General features: G+C 39.6%; 2 protein-coding genes across 4 annotated transcripts; one reads left to right on the top strand and one right to left on the bottom strand.

The window, feature by feature from the left end:
- Window positions 1-1,151: 1,151 nt before the first annotated feature.
- Window positions 1,152-4,082, bottom strand: lrrc61 (leucine rich repeat containing 61). Of its 3 annotated transcripts, XM_058408979.1 has the most exons (10): window positions 3,825-4,082; window positions 3,055-3,150; window positions 2,807-2,953; window positions 2,663-2,723; window positions 2,489-2,574; window positions 2,328-2,393; window positions 2,154-2,222; window positions 1,961-2,035; window positions 1,755-1,877; window positions 1,152-1,661 (listed from the first exon to the last, which is right to left on the bottom strand). In XM_058408979.1, exons 1-10 carry the CDS (start codon window positions 3,850-3,852, stop codon window positions 1,555-1,557), a joined length of 858 nt encoding a protein of 285 aa, XP_058264962.1. In that variant the 5' UTR covers window positions 3,853-4,082; the 3' UTR covers window positions 1,152-1,554. The 3 variants fall into 3 exon arrangements, with proteins under 3 accessions (XP_058264962.1, XP_058264964.1, XP_058264963.1); XM_058408981.1 differs by lacking the exon at window positions 1,961-2,035 and having other exon boundaries at window positions 1,168-1,661; XM_058408980.1 differs by lacking the exon at window positions 1,961-2,035 and having other exon boundaries at window positions 1,181-1,661; window positions 1,755-1,880; window positions 3,825-4,080.
- Window positions 4,083-5,363: 1,281 nt separating this feature from the next.
- cib2 (calcium and integrin binding family member 2) lies at window positions 5,364-25,158 on the top strand. Its single transcript, XM_058407639.1, has 6 exons — window positions 5,364-5,709; window positions 8,575-8,609; window positions 15,646-15,757; window positions 20,207-20,354; window positions 20,555-20,750; window positions 24,159-25,158. Exons 1-6 carry the CDS (start codon window positions 5,659-5,661, stop codon window positions 24,178-24,180), a joined length of 564 nt encoding a protein of 187 aa, XP_058263622.1. The 5' UTR covers window positions 5,364-5,658; the 3' UTR covers window positions 24,181-25,158.
- The last annotated feature ends 11 nt before the right edge of the window (window positions 25,159-25,169 follow it).

Below are 25,169 nucleotides of genomic sequence, written 5' to 3'. Positions count from 1 at the left end.
ACCGAGTTCAATGGGCAAGACTGTAATAAGATTCAGTATAGAATTAGAACAAGAGAATTCATGCATTGTCCTTTATCACTCTACTCATAATGGGGGCTAGCTTTACATCTCACATGTTTATCTGTGCACTATTTATAGCTTTATTTATTATATACACTATATTGCCAAAAGTTTTGGGACATCTGCCTTTCCATGCACATGAATGTAATATGGAGTTGTCCCGCCCTTTGCAGCTATAACAGCTTCAACTCTTCTGGGAAGGCTTTCCACAAGGTTTAGGAGTGTGTTTATGGGAATTTTTGACCATTCCTCTAGAAGCACATTTGTGAGGTCAGGCACTGATGTTGGACGAGAAGGTCTGGCTCACAGTCTCCGCTCTAATTCATCCCAAAGGTGTTCTATGGGGTTGAGGTCAGGACTCTGTGCAGGCCAGTCAAGTTCATCCACACCAAACTCACTCATCCATGTCTTTATGGACCTTGCTTTGGTCACTGGTGTGCAGTCATGTTGGAACAGGAAGGGGTCATCCCCAAACTGTTCCCACAAAGTTGGGAGCATGAAATTGTCCAAAATGTCTTGGTATGAAGCTGAAGCATTAAGAGTTCCTTTCACTGGAACTAAGGGGCCGAGTCCAAACCCTGAAAAACAACACCTGAATGCAATGATTTGGAGGGGTGTCCCAAAACCTTTGGCAACATAGTGTATACATTTAATGTGACTGATTCTGTGCAGCTTGCGAAACAAGTGGTTTTAAAGAACAGTTTTGTTTTTTTTTGTTTCTTTGTTTTTTTACTGTAGTGGGGCACTGTCTAACATGAAATACAAAAATACTGGCACTCACATTCATACACTGATTCATTTCTTTTCATTCATTCATTTTTTTTTCTTTTCTTTCTTTCATTCACAATTTAGAGTACCCAATCCAGCTATTACATGTCTTTGGGAAGGACTGTACATGAACACATGGAGAACATGTAAATAAGCTGTACAAAGAGAGTAAGGTGGGCTCGGGTTTGAGACACGGACCCTGGAGTGATAATGTGGCTGTTCCACGGTGCCATTCATGATAGGTAAACACTATGGATAAAAAAAGGATAACATGACATGGTTATAGTAAGAATGTGTTTTATCTATTTTAAATGCATTACAAACCATGTTCAGAGTCAGAAAAATGCAGACAAAATGTACAAAGTGAACAATGCTTAAAGTAGATCAAAAGAAGAAGTGTATCATAGGAAAAAACAAGGAGAGTCAATAAATACAAGTATAACTGCATCACAACACACTTTTCTGTCTGAAAGATCAAACTATTGAAAGCAACAACATACTCTATACAGCTGTGTGACAATCTCACTTCGAACATCCTGAGTCTATCAGCATGAGGTCAGCAACGGAGTTACAGTAAAGCCTGCCTCTCTAAGCACTAAGGACTGTCCAGGAGTTCTGGCACCGGTGATGTGTCAAGCAGGTGGATCTTTTAAACAACAAATAGAAAAAGGTGAGCGGTAAAACATTTGGGAAAATAATAATAATATTTGACAATGTGCGCTTCTTTCAAACAGAATACTGCTTTGGTGGGTTTTTGAGGCCTAGTGTCCTCTCAGTTTGTGAGATGGCATGAGCGGCTCTCCTGTTTAGCAGTCTGCATTCGTGAATAACATCTGTCGAGCGAGAAGATGATGGAAAATAAAGCAAAAAGCATTAATAACATAACAGCCTTAACAGAATAATAATAGAATAATATTAGGTATTACCATTAAATTGTTTGTAGGCTTCCTCAACAATGGCGTTATTTGATCTCTTTATCTCCCAAAATCCATCCTCTACCCATGGCTTACAGTCTGGCACTTCTGGCAACTGGCCATTTTTATACATGCCTGCTACAAAAGATAAAATATTGATATCAGAGCAGCTGGAATGACCCTGTATTATTGAACACCACAATGACTAAGATTACTACAGGCGTGGAAGTTCCACTTGTAGACCTCTTGTCCTTTTTCCGTATCAAAAATGTTTACACATTTGGTATTGCATGCTGGAAAAAAAGTGAAGTTACACCATCACAACAGAAACCTTTGGAAATTTTATAAAACTAATATCATGGAAAAATATAAATAAACTAACAATAATCTAGTTTAGACAGATAGAAATACCTTTTATTGTGTCATCGATGTCTTTACATAGCTGGTACAGATCACTTCCACGCCCGACCACACGTTCCCCTACGGCAACGCAAAACCGTTATTTGCATGCTCATTCTGCTGGATGCTCACCTACTGTTCAGTTTGCTGGTATTATTATGGTTCCCAGTGCTAAAGTTTCCTTACCATCAAAAACCTTGATGTTCGGGAACAGTTCAAGCACCGTGTTTCTATAAGACGGGTTCTTGCAAACTGGAATACATGGGTGAAGGTTAAATTGTAAGCAAAAAAAAATACGAATCCAGATTAAAGCTGGATGCTCATTACCAGTAGACTGAAAAACTAACCTGGATTAGTGTAGTTGTAGGTGTTATCCTTCAGCCTTATACTCTCCAACTTCCGTAAAGGTTTCAAAGCCTGGAGGCTATCGATGCTGCATGTTATGAAATACAAGAAGAAGCTGAATCAAAATAAAGGTCACACAGGGTAAAATTGGGTCAAATGGTCACAAAGCGAAGTACCTGGATATAATATTGCCGGCCAAATTCAGACTCTGTAGACTTTCACAACTAGAGATGGGTTCTCCAAAATGACAACACATGATAATACAGATTAGATCCACTACCTGCTATGACTACTTAAGACTAATCATTAGATTCACTCACCTATGTTGGAAATCCTGTTAGCAGACAGATTAAGCACAAGCAGAAGTCGGAGAGATGCCAGAGGTGTGAGATTTGTAATATTATTCCCAGAGAGGTCCAGCCTTTCCAGGTTTATACATTCTCCAATGCATCCGAGATCATATATTCCTAAACCACAAAACACACACACACACCAAAGTGTTCTGATACAACAACCATGAACTACATATATGTCATATTAACAACAACAACAGCAGGATGAAACCGACCTAGGCTCCTTAGTTTGAGAAATAAAATGGACTCCAAATCAAATTCTCCAGTCCGGGATTTCAGGAGCCCATTGGTGATCTTCGCACACTCTGTTTCTGCAAAATAAAGAAAATTTGTAAGATCCATATCGTGCATGAGTGGAGTGTCTGTGTTCTGTGGTTTATTTCTGGGTTGTCCAGTTTCCCCCTTATAAAAAATAGGTTAATAGAGGGACTGGCTACTGTAGACTGCAGGGAGAGGTTTAGGGATAGACTCTGGGATGTATCCTCCAGGCCCACCATGACCCTTACTCGGTTAAAGATGTCACTGAATATGAATGATTGTGTATGATGAATGAATGAATGAATGTGTATGATGATAAATGTGTAAGATGAATGAATGAATGAATGAATGTGTATGATGAATGAATGAATGAATGAATGTTTATGATCAATGAATGAATGAATGTGTATAAGCAATGCAAAGGAACTAGTTTATATAAAATAACTGTGTTAAGGCACTGCACAACAATAATAGCCTTTAACGCGGTCAGATTAATTATCCGCGGAAGGAAACCTGTTGGAAATGATGTATTTATTAGAGTAAAGGCGTGTGTGCATATCGCTCTCCTCATTTTAATCCTAAAACACCATCAGTATCAGTAACATTCATACTGCAGCGAACACACAGTTATTTCCACACCACTGAGCTATCGCGCTAAATAAATAATCACCTAGCTGCCTAGCGTACACGCTTAACTGGTCAGTTTAAAGGCTGGTGACCTTCTTACCATGCTCTTTGTCCCTTTTTGCTTCCATGTCCAGATTTATGTGGTCATTAAAGGACAAAGCTCTTAGATGTATTTTGTCCTAGGTGCTAAGTGCTACACTTCACCTGAGGAGGATTCACAGTACGGCTGCGCGGCACGCTTCTTCGTGTACTTTATCATTTTATTAAATAATAATAATAATCTGTAAATAAATTACTCGGAGAGGTTAATAATATTAATAATACTAATAATGAACCTGATTTTTTTTTTTTTTTGCATCACCCGGAAGTTCCTGTCCTGTTTTTTTTCTGTGTACGCTGCTTGGTTGCTATGGAGATAAATCCCGTATATATCCCGTATAGTGTTACAGGTGCAGGGAGGAATAGTGCACACTGCTTATAACAGTGGTGTAACACGCGGAAATATTTTAGTGTTATTTAATGATATTTTAGGTAAGTTTGTGATTCCAGTTATTTTTAGGAGGGGTTAACATACACGTGACGTCATCAGAATTCGGAGGGGGGGGGTTTGCGATTCCACTCACTGTGAAGCTCGCCGTGCGCGTGACGTCACGCTTTTCACGTTCTCCTCATTGTGCCACCAAGCTGGCACCGCTGGGCCCTTGAGCAGGGGCACTGCATCATGGCTGACCCTGCGCTCTGACCCCAACCCCCAAGGATGGAATATGTGAAGAATGATCTTCACTGCAGTAATATAAACGTGACAAATAAAGACAACTTAACATAATATTTTTCTAAAAATATATGCACTATGTTCTCCTTTAACATCTTACACCAGTTTGGCTGTGGATAAATACCAGTTTCACATAAACAGTTAGCAAATTAGCATGTGAGATTTTAAATAAATTACGGCGGAAAATAATTAGACGAACAAACAAACAAATACATAAGGGAACAAATCCTCATAATGTACAGTAATAAAAGTTTTAGGCACTGTAAAGCAATGCCACAAAGAAATGCTGTGAATAAACAATGAAATAAAATAATATAAATTTTATCAGTGAACAGTAATAAACTAAAGAAAATCAATATTTGGCGTGACAATCCTTTAATTTCTACAAACACATCAGTAGTCTCAGGTACACTTTGTGTAGTTATATGAGGTCTAAAACATCTTGGAGAAAACTTCTTTTGTCTGGAGAAGAGTGTATTAAATGATCAGTTGCTGTCTTTACTGGTATACACTTCTTTTTATGAGAAATAGCATGTTTTGTTCGAAAAGTAATGTTTTGAGTCTATAAATATTTGTATAATATAAATATAATATAATATTTATACAAATATAAATATTTCTTAATATTTGTATTAAAAATGGGGTTTTCACAGTAGTGTTCTATCTATCTATCTATCTATCTATCTATCTATCTATCTATCTATCTATCTATCTATCTATCTATCTATCTATCTATCTATCTATCGTTAATTTCCTTCATGACCAGGTGACAGTCGCCCCCTAGCGTCAGTCGAGAGTAAATGTCCAGCTCTGTCCGGTGCTGTAGCTCTCCGCTGAGGCTTGGCAGTGTGAGCAGCTGTGGACAGCAGTGGGTGCTGAAACGGGAGTGAATGTGAGTAATCCTACAGGCTATTCTCCTATTCATGAACCTCTACACTCGAGTAGGGGAGGATCGCGGATCAGCTTGCACTCAAGTATTTATGGAGAGTGCTATTGGCATTACAAACATCCATAAGTAAGCCGGAGGTCTGCAATTCTATGCGCGGTCACGCTTTTCTCCGTCTGGCCACACCGTATACATGCCATAAATGCCTAGGAAAGCCAGGACTCCTCCAACTCCGAATGTGATGCATCTGTACGACAGGAAAATCACTCGGCTAAGATGGGTAATAAGCAGACGATATTTACTGATGAACAGCTAGACGCCTACCAGGTAAGAGACCTGCTCTCGGTGTATTTAGCTCTTCCCATCAGTAATCAAGCTTAAAGACAGACCTCGTAACCTACAGAGCTGCTGACATCTGCAAAAATCAGGGCAATCATACAGCAAGTTTGCTCGTGTTTCAGAGCTTATACAGGCTGTTAATGGAAATATAAACTAATCACAGTGCGATAGAAAACTAAAATCCCTCTTATTTCTTAGTGTTGTTAGGATAATTGTCTACAGGCTGCTGTACTACTGTAAATACTACTGCAGGATTATGAGCTGCTTTAAAATGGAGAAACTTCACATTTCCAACAGGCACCTTAACAAATTGTTCTTTTAATTTTGGAATGGAGCTTTATCTTTGTCTTGAAAATTAAATATAAAAAACAATAGCTAGTTAAATATATATAAATAAATATATATAGAGAGAATGCATAGAGAATGCATATTATATATATATATATATATAGAGAGAGAGAGAGAGAGAGAGAGTGAGAGAGAGAGAGAGAGAGAGAGAGAGAGAGAGAGAATGCATATTAATATTTGCCAACATAATGAGAGTTTTTGTCTCTCACCCTTTAATGTAAACTTCCACACAGTTTGGCTCAGCACATGATTACACCCATTTTCTCAACAATAAGTAGATTGGAAAGCAAAATAAAAAAATGTGAGGGATTATACTGAGTATTTTTTGCAGAACAGGATGCTCCTATAAGCTTTGTCCAATGCATAAGTCTCACTGCCATCATCTTCATTTCATCTAAAGCATCTAGTAAACTGAAAGAAATGTTAAAGCGTATTGCTTTGGTATGTGAGATATCCAGGAAAATTACGTACCGAAAACTAGGATAAAATATGAATCTAGTGCTCACTATAACATTTTTTAACCAGCGTAAATGTAGCCATTTTTTGTGCTTCAACCCTTATCCAGAACAGACTACAATCACATGTAGCCTCCCCTTGAGGGTTTTTCATCTGTGGGCTTTACATGTGGGTTAGCTCTTTTGTTTTGTTCATTTATCTTGTTAATCCTTGAGAAATAGAAATGTAGATATCCCAAACCACATAGACTAGGTTAAATAGGTGGTGTACTATTGTGACTATGCATTATACTTCTAAAAAGGTTCTTCAGTGGTGCTGTGAATGATTAAAAATGCTTTATTAAACAACAACAACAACAAAACCCTCCTTTTATGGACCTTATGGTTTCCACCAATGACCAAACCCCAAGAACCCTTGAGGACACTAGATGAACGTTAATCTCTTTTCTTTTCAGAGTGCATTGTAGTTTGCCATTTAATATGGTAACATAAAGTCACCATAATTTTAGTGACCTATATAGTTTTTCTTCTCCTTCTATGAACCTGGAGGAAATCCAGTTAATAATTAATACTGAGCTAATCTACGAGGATTGTCTTTCACCTTCTACAGTCATCCTGGTAACTTCTGCAAACTTATCACCACTGGTTCCTGGAATAATAACGGTTCAAAGAGGCCAATTAAGTCGATGGAGGGAGGAGATGATCCAGCTGATTTTACCCATGAGTATGCAAAAAATATCTGAATGACATCACTGATTACTGGAAGACATCTGCTATTCGAAGTTCTTTAAACACACACACAGAAAATAAGACACCTTTTGAAAGTTTCTCTTCATTTATCTTAACCTACTTTTAACTAAAACGCTGTCTAGAGCCAGAAATGAACACGCACATTGTCCATGCTCTGTAATTAAAACCAGCTAGTTCTTGGACTAGTAGAGCATGACCATTTGGCTGAAAGAAAGCTTCTCTGATTAGGCCAGTCATACTCACATCACCACCAGTCACTCCAGCATGACACGGGTTCACACCACTACAATGTTTTGGGATATTCTAAATTTTTTTGTTCCATATTTAGAAAGCAGATATTAAAATATCTTTTATGCATGAGCAATTTCCTTGATTTTCTATAACTGTTATCTGCAGGTTCATATTAATGTGCTCGTTCTTCCTATCTGTTATAAGTTTCCTATAACAGCAGACACCTCGTTTTAGTTTATTCCTTAAATAACGTACAGAATTAGATTACTATACACTTAACGTACCTATATAAAGGTATGAGATTTATTAAGATACAAAGCCCTACAGAGGCCAAGGCAACCCTTTTAGATTATAAGATATGCCGTTGGCCGAGAAGCCATTTTCATCTCTCAGCATGTAATCATTACTAGATATGCGGTCTGTGTTTTGGTAATAATTTACACAGGACATCTACCCAGTGTGCTAATAATTCTTGTCTTTCTGGCCTTGCCTCACATCACACAGACCCAAGTCCCAATATTTCACATCAATGAGCAATTAACAATATTTAAAGGCTAATGCCATAAATCTTTAAAGCACTCTCACAAGCATCTCCAGTGATTTCTGGCATGGTTTTTTTAGCACAAGCCAAGTATGCAGGCAAACACATGAGTAAACACTGTAAAGGAGATATCAGTCATTAACTAATAAAACAATAAATCAGTGCATACTATTTGGGCGAATCACAGGCAGTGTTATATTGAGCCACAGGGCTGGTAAAAGCAATGCTGTGTGCTGTCTTAGGGATATTAACAGATATAACCATACAGAGATCTGCTGGGTTTCATGTGACAGGGATGTGATCGATGGCAGTTCTCAGACACAACATTATCAGCTGAGAGAAACGTTAAAGCTTACTGTTTAGGGACGATGTGCTCAAAGGTAGAGAAGCTCAGAGAAGTGATCATTTGTGCGTCGTATGCTTGATAATTAACATAAATGACATATTAGTTCAAGGTCATGTTCAGGACATTTGAGTCTTGTAACCTGTTCCATTTTTATAAGATTTGTTTTCTTTCTGTCTTTGCAGGACTGCACGTTTTTTACCCGCAAGGAAATCCTTCGGTAAGTTATGTGAAATTACAAATTAGGGATATTGTATTGTAAATCTGATATACAAATATCCTTACTATAACATTTGTCTTTTATTTTATCCTACCACGTTGTCTATTCATGAACACTGAACTATACAGGTGGGATATATTCACATGTAACTTCTACTGGTTTGTTTCAGACATTGACACAGAAATTATAGGGCCTTACCTGACCAGAGGTTTTTCTAGATCAGATTTACTGTAAGACTCTGCTACAAGTCAGCTTTTGTATTCCTGTTTCATGTGTGTGATGTTAGGATGTGTGTGTGTGTTGCTAAAGGCAGCTTTAAACAGGCGCAAACATATTACTGTGATCTTTAAAACCCTGTATACAATGTTAACACGTTATTCAACTATCTTGATGACCAACTGGACGACAATCACACTGGATAGCTTGCTTTTTTGTTTATATCGTGTATATACACCGATTAGCCATAACATTGTGAGCAAGTGACCGGTGAAGTGAATAAGACTGAGTATCTCCTCATCATGGCACCTGCTAGTGGGTGGGATATATTAGGCAGCAAGTCAACATTTTGTCCTCAAAGTTGATGTTAGAAGCAGGAAAACCGGACAAGCGTAAGGATTTGAGCGAGTTTGACCAAAAGGGCCAAATTGTGATGGCTAGACCACTGGATCAGAGCATCTCCAAAACTGCAGCTCTTGTGGGGTGTTCCCGGTCTGCAGTGGTCAGTATCTATCAGAAGTCCTGTAAGTTGTGAGGTGAGGCCCATGAGGTCTTAAAGGATCTGCTGCTAACATCTTGGTGCCAGATCCCACAGCACACCTTCAGGGATCTATTGGAGTCCATGCCTCGATGGGTCAGGGCTGTTTTGGCAGCAAAAGGGGGACCAACACTGTATTGTTGCATGGTTGAATTCCTGATTAATTTTCTATAACAAGAACTTTGTTAATATTAAATGGATAAAAAGTGACATTATATTTATTAAATAAAATTAAAGTATTGTTCTGGTATAAGAGGAATAACACGTGAGGGTGTGCTGTTTTTGGAAAATAACAGTTCCGTTGTTTATTTTCCTATAGCAACATAATCTGTTTTGATTTATCCCTTATTTAATGACCTTCTATCTCTTCATCAACTCTTCATCACTTCCGTATGTTAACATCAGTCTTGGCTCTATAGTTCTCACTTGTGGAAGCTTGTTCACTCAGCAGTAATGGTGAAGTGCTTAAAAAACTGCAGTGCTACACTTATACCACACACACACACACACACACACACACACATACTTATCTGTATTGAGAATGATTTGCCACCCAAATATGATCATGTTAGTGGTAATGGCTTTCCACTGATGGATGAGATAGAGGACAGTGTGTTTACATTTGTTTATGTGGGAGATGCTTTTATCCAAAGTCACTTACAATTGAGCTGAACAGCTGAGCGATGAGAGCCTTGTTCACTGGCCCAGAAGTGGTTCTATGGAGTTCAAGAGGAACCATCCCATAAGCGGTTCAGATATTTAACTTGTAAATGATCCATGTCAGTAGTTTTTGACTTACAGTGTAAAAGTGCACCAGCAATTTGGGTTCATTTAATCTGAGGTGTTCAGCCAGATCTTCAGGTCAAGTTCAGTAAAAATATTTCTTTTTGACATTAGAAGAGTAATAATTAGTGAGTTCAATATGTCATGTGGTTTATAGCTCTGCTTAAAACACAGCAGTTGTTCCACTTTCCTGAATTCAGATCATATTTAAACAATATCTATATTGTGTATGTCCTCAGGTTTATACAATAAAAGTACACTGCAATATAGCTGTTCACAATGGATAGTCAAAAGGCCTGGTCAGTTCAATTTCTAAATTAACCAAAGTGTTAAAGAAAGATTCATAATTCTTCATAATCCAGAAAACATGGCGACACTGCTGTCGGCACTGCTGTCTCAGAACACGCACTTTTTGTTTTAGACTGGGAATAACTGTGTCCTAGTAAAGGGGGACAGAGAGATTACAACCAGGCCAAGCCAAAATTTATAACTGCTCTCTGGAAGAGTGTGATTATTTTTTCTTTTTTCTTTTTTTCATGTGTCTCTATCAAAATCTCCCCCTCAGAAGACCTAGCAGCAGGCAGCAAAGCGTGTAATTGGTTGAACGACTAATATGATATCGCCTCGGTTACAAGCCCTGCAAATACACAAACTTTCACCGGTATCTCTCTGTGCCTCTTTTAGGTTTTGCTGAGTGTGTGTAACTCAGGTACGGCTGAGACATTACCACCTCAGGTGACTGTGGGTTTGATGTTGAGAACTGTCCTCGCTCAATCAGCAAAAATATCATTAGTCAGGTCCTCAGTTCCTTTGTGGTGTAACGGTATTACTATTAGCTGTGGAGGTTTGGAGTATCATATACATTGCTTTAACCTATAAGGAGATAACCTATCTATCTATCTATCTATCTATCTATCTATCTATCTATCTATCTATCTATCTATCTATCTATCTATCTATCTATCTATCTATCTATCTATCTATCTATCTATCTATCTATCCAATATCTCATGTGTTCATTTGGGTTGAGATCTGGAAACTATGAAAAGCCATAGCATATGACTGACATGATTTTCAACGTCATCACACCATTCTGTGAACGTCTGGATTCATTATATCGATTTTATTCTTCTCTATAATCAGCAATTTTTTAAAGCACACACTTTCTGAGGGAACAAAAACCTTCTGGTATTTCAGGTTCCTTGATTGTTTGATTGTAATGTAGATATTGTTAACTTTGCCTTTTTACCTTCTTACCTTTGCTCTCTTATTGACCCGACAATATTTTTTGCCAGAGTTATTGACCCGACCGTATTTTACAGCATCCTTAAACAGGACGTTCATTAGCTACAACCTCTGAGAGTTATAACCTCTGGCGTTTTAGTTAGTTGTCAACAAACATGATATTGACACCATCTGAGACATGTTTTGAAATATTAAGCATGTTTTTAGCATTAAGTCTGCACATAATTCACTTATATTCACTATATGGATCCCCATTGCCCCTTCTGTATCAAATTAGCTGGTTCAGCAGGAGTGTGTGTTACTAGAAGCTTCTTTGGATATGATACTGAGAAGAGCAGCACTGCTTTCGCTGAAACCCTTCACCCCTTGCAGTGGTGTTCTCACCTAGGCAAGGATCACTTTGCAAGCCTCGCACCTGACCTGGAACCCAATCTTCTGTTTATGGGCCGACATCCAATCGACCGACTCCCCACCCCCCACACCAGGTCTTTAGTCACCTATAAAAATATCTCTGCCATCCTCGTTCATTTATGGCTGACCAGCAAAGACAGGACTCCAAGATATAACAGTTCCAGTTTCTGATCCTGTCTATTCTAGATGCAACAAGAAAGACATTCAACAAATCGCTCCCGTTATTTTCTAATGTAATTGACATATGGCTCTCAGATTTCAGGATGTGCTGTTAATCGGGGCTGTTGAAAGATCAGGTTACTACTCAAAGAAATTAAAAGCAGATAGTGGGGGATGAGGTAGAGTATAGGTTTACAGTCAAATAAACCAATTACAGAGCTCGAACTGTGGCGCTTTGCCTCGTCTGAGCTGCTGTCTGGACATAAACTAAAATGGTCATCTTTTATCACTTCATGGTAGTGAACAGTGTCATAATCATTATTACTTGGTTGGAATTCAATTCTTATAGTCATACAGTTAGAGATAAACTCTACAATTACAACTCAAAAACAGAAAACAATCCTATTTTGCAAGAAATTAAATGACAAATTCACTTCTTTTAATGTTCTACTCACATAAATGTTCAAGACCTGGTTCTACATATTTACATTCAATTTTATAATTCAGCCTTCTTCGTCACCACATTTGATTCCTATCATCACTTCTAGTGAGGGTATCATGAAGCTGCCCTGTGAGCCAAACATTCATACATACACTGAACCGCTCGCTATACCACGCTACGCTGCCACACTACCCTGCCACACACACACACACACACACGATTTTGCAAGGAGTGCACACGCAGTAGCAGTTACAGGGCCTTTAATTGGAACTGTGATGGACATTTATATGGAGCTTGTCTGTAATGCAGACTTTAAAAATCCCAGGCACAGACAAACAGATCAGCAAAGCTGAAGCCCCTGGACCACTGCAGATGCCGATAATGGATTTGTTTATTATTGGATGTTTTTTTTAAAGCTTCGTTCATCATTTGTAGATCATGCAAATCATATATCAAAAATATAACTCTCATTATTTGTACTTATATAATGCCAAAGGTATTGTTCCCAATTTTACACACACAGTATAATAAAAATGTAAAACCTTCCTTAAAATTCTGTACTCAAAAAAACCTACTTGGGTCATGGTGATGCTAAAGGGCCATTTAAGTAATGTGTGAAGCACTTTATTTATGACACATCCTGTTTAATAAAATAAACTAAAATAGTCCTTACTCAATAACCCGTAACAGCACACACACACACACACACACATCTGCAGCACTGCATAAAATATATCCATTAGTTATATTAACACAAACATAAACATACATCATTACATACATTTCTCAGTGAGGTCTGCTCCTGCCAAGGGGATAAAGCTCTTGCCAAAATGAGAATTTCTCTAAGTGAAGAATGGATGTGCTGTTAGAATTAGTAGTAAGGATGCTGTGTGATATACTAGCTAAGTGCTTGCTAGTGAAAGAAAAACCTAGTGTTTATATCCTAGGGATGAGGGGTAATGAGATGTTTAATATATTAGCTTCTAATGGCTACTAAAGCCTTGGCTTATTCTTCAGCAATAAGCCATTACCAGCTTTTATCTCCTGTCTTCAGAGTGCTGCATCACCTGCTGCTTTCCGTACTTCCTGCATGGAGCTGTTTACAAGGAGTATTGTCATACACCAAGCCACTGGGGGAGAGCATGCAGCTCCAGCTTTCATATTTGACAAACAGCTGCTTTTAAGCTCAGTATATCTCATAGGCTCCATAATAATAGGTGACGGGAACGTGTTCCACCACACTGAAACCTGATTCTCTTGTGTATTGTTGTGCAGTAGCGGTTTTTGTGAAGCTAATCAAAAACATATAAGGGAATGTCAGAATCCCTAGGAAAGTTCATTTTCCTGTAGGTTTTACTATTCGTTATGGTGGGTTTTTATCTCCCTAGCTCTTACGCAAGAAAAGACACGGCTTATTTGATTCATTTGGGTGAATCATTCCTCTACAGTGACACTGAGATTAGGTTTGATAACAGGGCCAGTGGAGCACAGGAAACAAAATGGACAATCACCTCCCAACCTAATGGAGTCCTGTACTTTATGACCTTCATAAAACACACACTTCTTCCCGTCCGGCCGACACGCTAACACAGTGGTGACACTATTATGCAGGGTTAGGAAACGGTTATCACCAATCATTACAGGTTGTCATTTTCAGTGACCTGATTTGGGTCCAAATGTTATCTTTAAAGCCACAGTCTCTCTCTCTCTCTCTCTCTCTCTCTCTCTCGCTCTCTCTCTCTCTCTCTCTCTCTCTCTCTCTTTCTTATCTTAATCCTAACATGACTGGAATTTTGTATTATATATGATAGTATCATTTATCCATTTATATTTAAAGAAAAACTGTAAATACACCAGGTTATCTTCTTCTTCTTTCGGCTTTTCCCTTCAGGGGTGGCCACAACATCATCTCTCTCCACCTATCCCTATCTTCTGCATCCTCAACACTTACACCCACTAGCTTCATATCCTCATTTATTACATCCATATACCTCCTCTTTGGCCTTCCTCTTTTCCTCCTGCCTGGCAGCTCCATGTCCAACATTCTCCTACCAATATACTCACTCTCCCTCCTCTGAACATGTCCAAACCATCTTAATCTGTCCTCCCTAACTTTGTCCTCCAAACATCCAACATGAGCTGTCCCTCTGATGTACTCATTCCTAATCCTGTCCAACGGTGTCACTCCCAAAGAGAACCTCAACATCTTCAGCTCTGCTACCTCCAGCTCTGACTCCTGTCTCTTCCTCAGTGACACTGCCTCTAAACCATACAGCATGGCCGGTCTCACAACTGTCCTGTACACACCAGGTTATCAATTTCAGTAATTATTTTACAGGGTCAGAGGTCATGGCACTGAATTTATGTTATTTTCAAGTTAGCCAAATGATTGTGATGAGCTTTATTCACATGTAACTTCTACTGGTTTGTTTCAGACATTGACACAGAAATTATAGGGCCTTACCTGACCAGAGGTTTTTCTAGATCAGATTTACTGTAAGACTCTGCTACAAGTCAGCTTTTGTATTCCTGTTTCATGTGTGTGATGTTAGGATGTGTGTGTGTGTGTGCTTGCGCTCATAGCAATCCACAATTGATTTTTATGTAACGTCTTTGTATTATTTTTCCCATCTCATTAAAGTTGGAGTCTCTCTCTCCTTCGCTAGTTGCCATGCTCAGACTGAGTCATCAGTCCACAGCTCTCTGGAAGTGCTCCAAGTCTCTGTATGTGAGCAAATGGACAAAATAGCCTTGTGAAATCTGCCTCTTTTGCTAATCATATTATTACATTCCCCCTCGGACAGTAAAATATTACATTAAGTTTGGGTCATTAATAATTGAATTTCTCAAATGTATGAGAAGTGCATTTTTCACAGCTGTCCATGAGAAATCTGCTACTAAATCTAAACCATAGCCGATTCTGTATATACAGCATCAGATCGATCATTTGTATAGATGTCCGCTATATGGCTATGGATTGTGCCATTCCTGAGCACATTACTGCTGAAAGAAAACAATTATCTGCATATAATGATTAGAAAGCTGCTGCAATTGATTCTGTTGATTAACATTTAGGACATGTTCCTGTAATATTCTACTGGTCAAGAAGCAATGCCCCTGTGTTAACCTGATGTTCAGATCACTTATGATAAATGATTACTGGTCCAGGCTTAGCGTTAGGCAGAAAGTGTAATATATGTGGAAACCATGAACTTAGTGGTAACTTCTTGTTCTCTTTCCAGGTTACATGGAAGATTCCATGAACTGGCTCCACATTTAGTTCCCATGGACTACACAAATGACCCTGATGTTAAAGTCCCTTTAAGCCTCATAGTCAATATGCCAGAGCTGAAGGTAATGCTGTTTTTAACACCACATCTACAACATCTAATGATGGATTAGCATTGCTCGAATATTAGTTCTCCAAATATTTGTTCACGGATCCAGGCTACATCTTAAATTTGATATCAAATTGATCAAACGCTTGATTTTATGCTGTGAAACTGGATTTTAATGGAAACACTGGGTTTGTTGTTTTGATGCTATTCCACAGCATTGGTGAGAGGAACGGCGGTTTTGTGCCACTGAGCTTATAAATGTTAACAATCCATAAAATAATGCTATATCAGCATGTGACGTTAGCACTTTTGGAAATTCATGGTTGTAAATAAGCATACTGTGTGTTTAATCTTGAACTTGAGAATTTAGTGTAAAGCTTCTTTATTTCCAAATGCGGTGAGTAGATGGCCATCAAGCCTAGCAATACTAAGACATAAAATAAGTATTTAATAGTTTGGCTCCTGTGTGTCAAGAGAGGTCAGATCTTAAAAAAGCATCGTTGTGCTCTTGAATTCTTGAATCTAATTGGTCAGAAGATGTTCATCGGTTTTCTATAATAGTTTTATACAGAGTTAATGTGGCTGTTCTAATCTGTTATCATTTATATAGTAACAATTCATTGAGGACTTGTGTGGAGGACATTCTACATAATAATGGTTTCTATAAGGGATGTTTATTTAATATTCATGAAAGGTGTCCCCGTGTCAGTTTTGGGACACCCCTCCAAATCATTGAGTTCAGGTGTTTTAAGGAACTCTTAATGCTTCAGCTTCATACCAAGACATTTTGGACAATTTCATGCTCCCAACTTTGTGGGAACAGTTTGTGGATGACCCCTTCCTGTTCCAATATGACTGCACACCAGTGACCAAAGCAAGCTCCATAAAGACAAGGGTGAGAAAGTTTGGTTTGGAGGAACTTGACTGGCCTGCACAGAGTCCTGACCTCAACCCCATAGAACACCATTTGGCAATATAGTGTATTCCACAGTATGTAACTACACTATATTGCCAAAAGTATTCACTCACCTGCCTTGACTCGCATATGAACTTAAGTGACATCCCATTCCTAATCCATAGGGTTCAATATGACGTCGGTCCACCCTTTGCAGCTATAACAGCTTCAACTCTTCTGGGAAGGCTGTCCACAAGGTTTAGGAGTGTGTTTATGGGAATTTTTGACCATTCTTCCAGAAGCGCATTTGTGAGGTCACACACTGATGTTGGATGAGAAGGCCTGGCTCTCAGTCTCCGCTCTAATTCATCCCAAAGGTGTTCTATCGGGTTGAGGTCAGGACTCTGTGCAGGCCAGTCAAGTTCATCCACACCAGACTCTGTCATCCATGTCTTTATGGACCTTGCTTTGGTCACTGGTGCACAGTCATGTTGGAAGAGGAAGGCGCCAGCTCCAAACTGTTCCCACAAAGTTGGGAGCATGGAATTGTCCAAAATGTCTTGGTATGCTGAAGCATTCAGAGTTCCTTTCACTGGAACTAAGGGGCCAAGCCCAGCTCCTGAAAAACAACCCCACACCATAATCCCCCCTCCACCAAACTTTACACTTGGCACCATGCGGTCAGACAAGTACCGTTCTCCTGGCAACCGCCAAACCCAGACTCATCCATCAGATTGCCAGATGGAGAAGCGCGATTCGTCACTCCAGAGAACGCGTCTCCACTGCTCTAGAGTCCAGTGGCGGCGTGCTTTACACCACTGCATCCGACGCTTTGCATTGCACTTGGTGATGTATGGCTTGGATGCAGCTGCTCGGCCATGGAAACCCATTCCATGAAGCTCTCTGCGCACTGTTCTTGAGCTAATCTGAAGGCCACATGAAGTTTGGAGGTCTGTAGCGATTGACTCTGCAGAAAGTTGGTGACCTCTTCGCACTATGCGCCTCAGCATCCGCTGACCCCGCTCCGTCAGTTTACGTGGCCTACCACTTCGTGGCTGAGTTGCTGTCGTTCCCAAACACTTCCACGTTCTTATAATACAGCTGACAGTTGACTGTGGAATATTTAGGAGTGAGGAAATTTCACGACTGGATTTGTTGCACAGGTGGCATCCTATCACAGTTCCACGCTGGAATTCACTGAGCTCCTGAGAGCGACCCATTCTTTCACAAATGTTTGTAAAAACAGTCTGCATGCCTAGGTGCTTGATTTTATACACCTGTGGCCATGGAAGTGATTGGAACACCTGATTCTGATTATTTGGATGGGTGAGTGAATACTTTTGGCAATATAGTGTATAAGCAGTTAAAAGTATGATATGAAAGGAATTATTATTGTTGCCAAAAAATGTATAAGAATAATAAAACACTTTGAGATGTACAGTCATAAAAATACAAATACACAACAACACTGTTGGTTGGTTGATCTTTCGGCTGCTCCCTACGTGTGTGAGAAGTCGCCACAGCGGACCAACAGGTCCGCACATCAACCTGGCACAGATTTTATGCTGGATGCCCTTCCTGACACAACCTTCCCCTTTTATCTGGGCCTGGGGGCAGCACTACACCTAGTGTCTGGGGTCGGGCACTGGCTGGGAATCAAACCTGGGCCTTCCAAATGATAGGCGAGAAACCTACCACTGAGCCACCAGTGCCCCTTTTACACAACAACACTGTTAATTATTTTTATATACACCATGTCATGTTTTATTCTTTACTTATTATTTGTAACATTTAAAAAAATACATTTAAATATATTTAATGTTGTGCAGATCATAGCTGTTTGTCCCAACAATGGAGTCAACACTATAATATTTATTACCATGCCCTGCACCACACCTGATCTCTGACTCTCTAGTGAACTCCAGGATGAACATAATGTGTCTTTGCTGGTGATGTAATTGTTCCTTCCTGTAAATATGTTGTGTGGTTATTGGGGCTGTAAACCCCCTCACAGAGGTGGCCCATACTGAAGGAGAGCGTTCAAACTGGAATTGATGTGCCTCTGACAGCACACAGCCTCCAAAAGACTTCCTCGACTTCATAAACGTAAATCTCTGTCCACACTCAGTCCAAGGCTGGCTGCTAATTAGCCTTTCATGTTCAAGTGATGTGATTCACCACACATCACTGAGTCTGAGAGCTTTTTATGCCAGTGCTGTTCCCCTACAGTCTGGCCTTGCTTTGATCCAAGCTCTAATCAGATCTTTACTTGAATAAAGTAAAATTAGGGGAAACAGAAAAGCTCAAATCATGACAAGCTTTCACAATGCCTTTCAACATAAACAGGAAGAAAATGTGTGTAATTGTTAATATTATGATACACTTTCTTTAAAGAGACATTTTATTAAGTATTTTTGAAAGGAGCCTCAAGCATCAGCACTTCAGAGGTCAGTGTTAGAGGTAAAGCTGTAACTATGCTTTATGATGAGTATTTCAGTTTCCTGGAAACAGGACAAAATATATATTTTTTGTCTAATGAACTTCAGGAGAAAGATGAAAGGGAGGCTTGTGAGGGAAAGAATGTTTATAGATGTTTTAATGTGTTTCATGAATGTTCTACAACATTAAATGTAACTAAAAAAAATCGGTTCTGTAATATTTTATATATAAAAAATGGTACCATTGACAAATTAGTTAAATTTAGCCTATTGGCTAAGGATCCTGCACCCTCAATGCTTTGGCCCGGGTTTGATTCCAGGGCAGGGAGCCAACCCAGTGACTGGGAGGTGCACAAGCCAGTACACTCTCACTCCCAAGCCTGGATAAAAATGTGAGGGTTGCACCAGAAAAGGCATCATGTGTAAAGCCAACATGGATCAGATCACTGTTGTGGCACAAAAGAGCAGCCAAAAGGACAAGAACAAATTACTGTGTGTATTAATGGAATAAAACCCATCAGGACATGCTGTTATAGGGAAATAATCTACTTCCTGTTGCCAGTGTCCATCATACCACCCACTTACAATCACAGGGTGGCCAAGTTGTGTTTAATTCCTTATTTATCAGAACATGCATGGTTGAGAATGTGGGCCACACCTATTGATCTTACATCACAGGAAATGAAGGATAAATGGCTGGAACAGCACAGGGTGGTTAGCTATGCACAGACTCAAACACAGTGAGCTGTAACAAAGTGCCAGAGCTAATACTATAGCATCGGCCTCTCTTTGTTTTGCTCGTAATACTGTTGAGTCAGCTGATTGTAAGGACATAAAAAATTCCTGGAAGCCATTGGAAAGTTCAGTGTGTGAGAAATCTATTGGCACCAGTGTGGAGAGTCAGCCTTTCTCCTTCTTGCTTGTGTCTCACTCAGCAGAACAGGCTCTTATGCCTACACTTATGCAGAGTGCAAGTGGTCCACACAGTAACTGAAACATCTCAAACATAAGGTTTACCATCCATTACCCTGCAGTGACTAATGTCTTAGCGCAGTGCTCTTACATCTTGCCTGTCCTTTATCCTTTCTGTACTTGATTTAATGCACTCACGTAATCCATCCGTGTCGCGCAGGAAAATCCATTCCGTGACAGGATTGTGGAGTCCTTCTCTGAGGACGGCTTGGGGAACCTCAGCTTCAATGACTTTGTCGACATGTTCTCAGTTCTGAGTGAAATGGCCCCCCGAGAGCTGAAGGCCATTTATGCTTTTAAAATATATGGTAACAGAGCCTCTTTTCATTAGCACACATAAATTTCATAATGTCTCCGTACAACAGTTTAAGTGCTCCAGGGTTGTGGCTTTAGTGGGCCTAATAATCTGTAATGCATTTCACATTCTTCATAATGATACTGTAACTTTATAGAAGTCCAACAAAATGCATTCATTAGCTTCATGTTCCCTATGGTGTATCATTCGCAGATTTCAATGTGGATAATTACATCTGCAAGGAGGACCTTGAGAAGACTCTGAACAAGCTGACCAAGGAGGAGCTGACCCCTGAGGAGGTGAACTTGGTGTGTGAGAAGGCCATTGAGGAAGCTGACCTGGATGGAGACAGCAAGCTCTCTTTCGCTGACTTTGAAAACATGATTTCCAGGGCTCCTGACTTTTTAAGGTATTTAATTATGTGCGTGAAATAAAAAAAAAAAGTTTTTGAACCGAAAACTTTGAGTCCCTTTATAGTGTGTCCCTGTGCTGTTGATGTACTCTGAATGTTAACCTGGTTCCTGGTGATGTCTGTCACTTTATTGGCACTCTGTCCTCGTTACTGCCACACTGAAGTGCTGAAGTGCCACAAGCTGCCAGAAATGTTCTTACACAATGGATATTTATCACCAGAGACACTCTGCAGCATTATCTGGCAATATCAACATCAAGCATTAAAGTAATACCTCACTCAGAGACCGATAATGATGATGTGTTTTATGTTAGCTGATGAGCAGCAAAGTCTTAGATGCATTACTGTAAGATTTAACAAACATCATGCTTTTTATTGTTTAGTCATCATTATGACATTTTGAACTCCTTTTACTGGACTGGAGTCACTCCAGTTTCTTCCCCAGTCCAAAGTCATGTGTTGTAAGGTGATTAGCATCTCTAATATTGTCTGTAGTGTGTGAATGGTTATGTGTGTGTGTGTGTGTGTGTGTGTGTGAGATTGTGCACAGCGAGGTTGGCACCTTGTTCAGGGGTGTAGGAAAATCACTACAAAAATGGGATGGATGGATATTTCCGATATAATAACAATCAACATAAATATTGTAACAGCTACACAAACTGAAAATTACAGTGATCACGCATAACATTTACATGATCAGACACCTGCCCAATATTGTGTTGGTCCCCCTTTTGCTGCCAAAACAGCCCTGACCCGTCCTGCACTGTGTATTCTGACCCCTTTCTATCAGAACCAGCATTAACTTCTTCAGCAATTTGAGCAACAGTAGCTCGTCTGTTGGATCGGATCACACGGGCCAGCCTTCTCTCCCCACGTGTATCAATGAGCCTTGACCGCCCGTGACCCTGTCTCCGGTTCACCACTGTTCCTTCTTTGGAACACTTTTGATAGATACTGACCACTGCAGACCAGGAACACCCCACAAGAGCTGCAGTTTTGGAGATGCTCTGATCCAGTGGTCTAGCCATCACAATTTGGTCCTTTTGGTCAAACTCACTCAAATCCTTACGCTTGTCCATTTTTCCTGCTTCTAACATCAACTTTGAGGACAAAATGTTGACTTGCTGCCTAATATATCCCACCCACTAACAGGGGCCATGATGAGGAGATACTCAGTCTTATTCACTTCACCTGGCACTGGTCATAATGTTATGGTTGATCGGTGTACAACATTTAGTGTCATGAAATGTGTTTCCATCTGCTTTGCATACAAAAATGTCCAAAATATTTGTAAGTCATAACCAATCACATTATATGAAAGGATCATGATTAGGTTTATGGTTCAGTTTAGGCCAGTGTTAACTTATCTGTTTTTTATTAAGACTTCTTATACCACTAGATTTGTGTGACTGTCTTGCTTCTTGTTTAACTCAAATATTTATAAACCACATGCGTATAACATCCTTTAACGCACAGGATAGATTCAAGCTCTTTTTGTTTAATCCTGTTTTGAAAGCCTGTGTTGAACCTTTGCATCAAGCTGTGCGCTCACACGCTCTGAACCTACAGCCTCTTTATTGTAATTCAGCTCTGATGTGTTCCAGTGCTTTTTATGAGGCAGCCATTCCTTTGCTGGACATTTACAAGCTCCACAGCTGTGCCCCACTGCCACAGCGGGAATGGGAGTGACAGAAGTCTAGTATAGCATTGTTTATTGTTCTGCAGCTTAGACCTGCATACTGCTGCCTCTTACATGCAGGAACATCGATCTGCTTCAGAATTGGAGTTTACTGTGGAATATGTCAGTCCAGACATTTCAGATTAACTATCATTACTGCTGCAAATTATAAGAGAGAGAGAGAGAGAGAGAGAGAGAGAGAGCAAACAGCATGCACGTGCAGGAAAGGTTCTGTCCAGTAGATCAGCTATGAATTATGATTTATGACTTTGTATGAAAATGCTTTCAAAAAAGCTCTTACAAAATCTGGTGACTTAGACATTTACAAAGCTCTGGCTAGTCATTCTAGCTCATTTAGCTAGCTCCTGTATGTTTCCACTGCTGGGATGTTTAGTTGAAGTGCCGATATCTCAGGTCTTGGTTACAGAATTTGCCGGTCATTATCACGCTGTCATGCTATTTCTGAAAATAATACCAAATCAGGCATTGCTGCCAAGCATTTGGAGTCTGGAATTCATCAGAAAACAATATTAATTTAATTATTTACATATTTGAATTAAATTGGCTCTGTAACAGTGATCAAAATAATTATAATGAAGTATAAATTGTTTATTTAGTTTATCAGCTGATCAGCTATAACATTATGACCACTGACCGGTGAAGTGAATAAGACAATATCTAATATTAGATATTGTAATATTACAATAGATAGATTAGACAATATCTAATAAGATAATATCTCCTCATCATGGCCCCTGTTAGTGGGTGGGATATATTAGGCAGCAAGTGAACATTTTGTCCTTAAAGTTGATGTTAGAAGCAGGAAAAATGCACAAGCGTAAGGATTTGAGAGAGTTTGACCAAAAGGGCCAAATTGTGATGGCTAGACCACTGGATCAGAGCCTCTCCAAAACTGCAGCTCTTGTGGGGTGTTCCTGGTCTGCAGTGGTCAGTATCTATCAAAAGTGCTCCAAAGAAGGAACAGTGGTGAATTGGCGACAGGGTCATGGGCGGTCAAGGCTCATTGATGCACGTGGGGAGAGAAGGCTGGACCGTGTGATCCGATCCAACAGACGAGCTACTGTTGCTCAAATTGCTGAAGAAGTTAATGCTGGTTCTGATAGAAAGGGGTCAGAATACACAGTGCAGGACGGGTCAGGGCTGTTTTAGCAGCAAAAGGGGGACCAACACAATATTGGGCAGGTGGTCATAATGTTATGCCTGATCTGTGTATACTTAAGTAAAGTGACAAGAGTATATGTAGTTCATTACTTTTAATCCCTGATATATCAAATATTTATTGTGACAAAAGTTGAGTTATGAAACACGTTGGTGCTTCACTCTGTGCCGTATTCTTATTTTACTTTATTGAAATCCCAGGTCATTTGAATATAATAAGCCATTCTCACTGCAAATGTAATCAAACACCATCTGTTCTTCCCAGTTATTTTCAATTTGTCTTATAGTCAGACATATGGATAATTGGAATCTTCTGAGTCAGCACTAACGGTGATGGACTGAATGGCTTTAACTCAGGATTCGTTCCAGTTTTTTCTGCTGTTATCACTGTTCCGAATCAGGACACTGTCTTACAATTGGCACTAAATGTCAGAGCTTTCTGATTTATTTGGCATCAGGCAGATTTCATGAAAGTTATAATAGGAGGTAGCTATCTCAATGTACAATTATTTAATCTCTCTCTCTCTCTCTCTCTCTCTCTCATGCAGCACCTTCCATATACGAATCTAAGAGGGCTTCTACTTCATCAACAGCGATTCTTTGGAGTCCCTGACTTCAACTTGAATCTTTCTTTCAAAAGAAAAAAAAAAACCAAGGACACATATATAGTGCATAGCAGTGCCTGTCCTCTACAGCTCTGAAGAGTTTTCTCTTGGTCCTATTTGAACAGCACTCACTTCTTGGAGAAGCTGGATTTTGGATCTCTTTGGCTCTGTAAAAAAATATTTTTTTGTTTTCTGAGGAAGCACACTTTAAAATGAAGAATGCTCAGAAAATGCATGACTTGATATTTCCCTGCTGGAAAGATTCTACAGCTGGCTAAGATTCTCAGAGTGGAAGTAATAACCAATTGCCTGGAGGTTGGACATCCATGTGGGCATTTCTCATATAACCATGTGGTGTTTGAAGGAAGATGCCACTGGAATATGGACATAAGAGTTTTATGCTCGTTTCTTTGCCATACAATGTCTATGGCACCACTGAATACATCAAACACTCTCCTCCTGTCGTCTCCTCTCATTTAGAAATGAGAAACACGTTGTTGAGTGATGGACAAAATAAGGAAGAGAGGAAAGATAGGATGTAGAAATTGAGAGAGAGAGAGAGAGAGAGAGAGAGTGAGAGAGAGAATGAGGGCTAAAAGCACAGCACTGGCATCACAGTCAAAAAGACAGTCTTATCTTTTCTACAGCTATGCAATCTTTCTCCATGAAATGCATGAGTTGCATTCATTTTGCCCTCTGCTATAAATTGCTTTTGCTGTATCTGATTCTCTTAGTTGTCTATAATTGCTTATAGGACTGGAGCATGACGACAATCATATCAAACTCTTCTCCAGTTGTAAAAAAGGGCTCTGTCATCTTTTCTTACATCGAACCATTCAGACACCATGCGTTTTTATTGTGCTCTTACATTCTGGTTTTCCTGTTTGAACCTGATGTGTGTTAGTGCCACCTCTTAATCTCAACCCTTTTTTTCAGTGTAATAGAGGGCATTTG

The sequence above is a fragment of the Hemibagrus wyckioides genome, linkage group LG14 (assembly GCF_019097595.1).
Source record: "Hemibagrus wyckioides isolate EC202008001 linkage group LG14, SWU_Hwy_1.0, whole genome shotgun sequence".
NCBI classification, from domain to species: domain Eukaryota; kingdom Metazoa; phylum Chordata; class Actinopteri; order Siluriformes; family Bagridae; genus Hemibagrus; species Hemibagrus wyckioides.
Note: the sequence above shows the minus strand (reverse complement) of the source record. Positions and strands in the feature narration are given on the sequence as shown.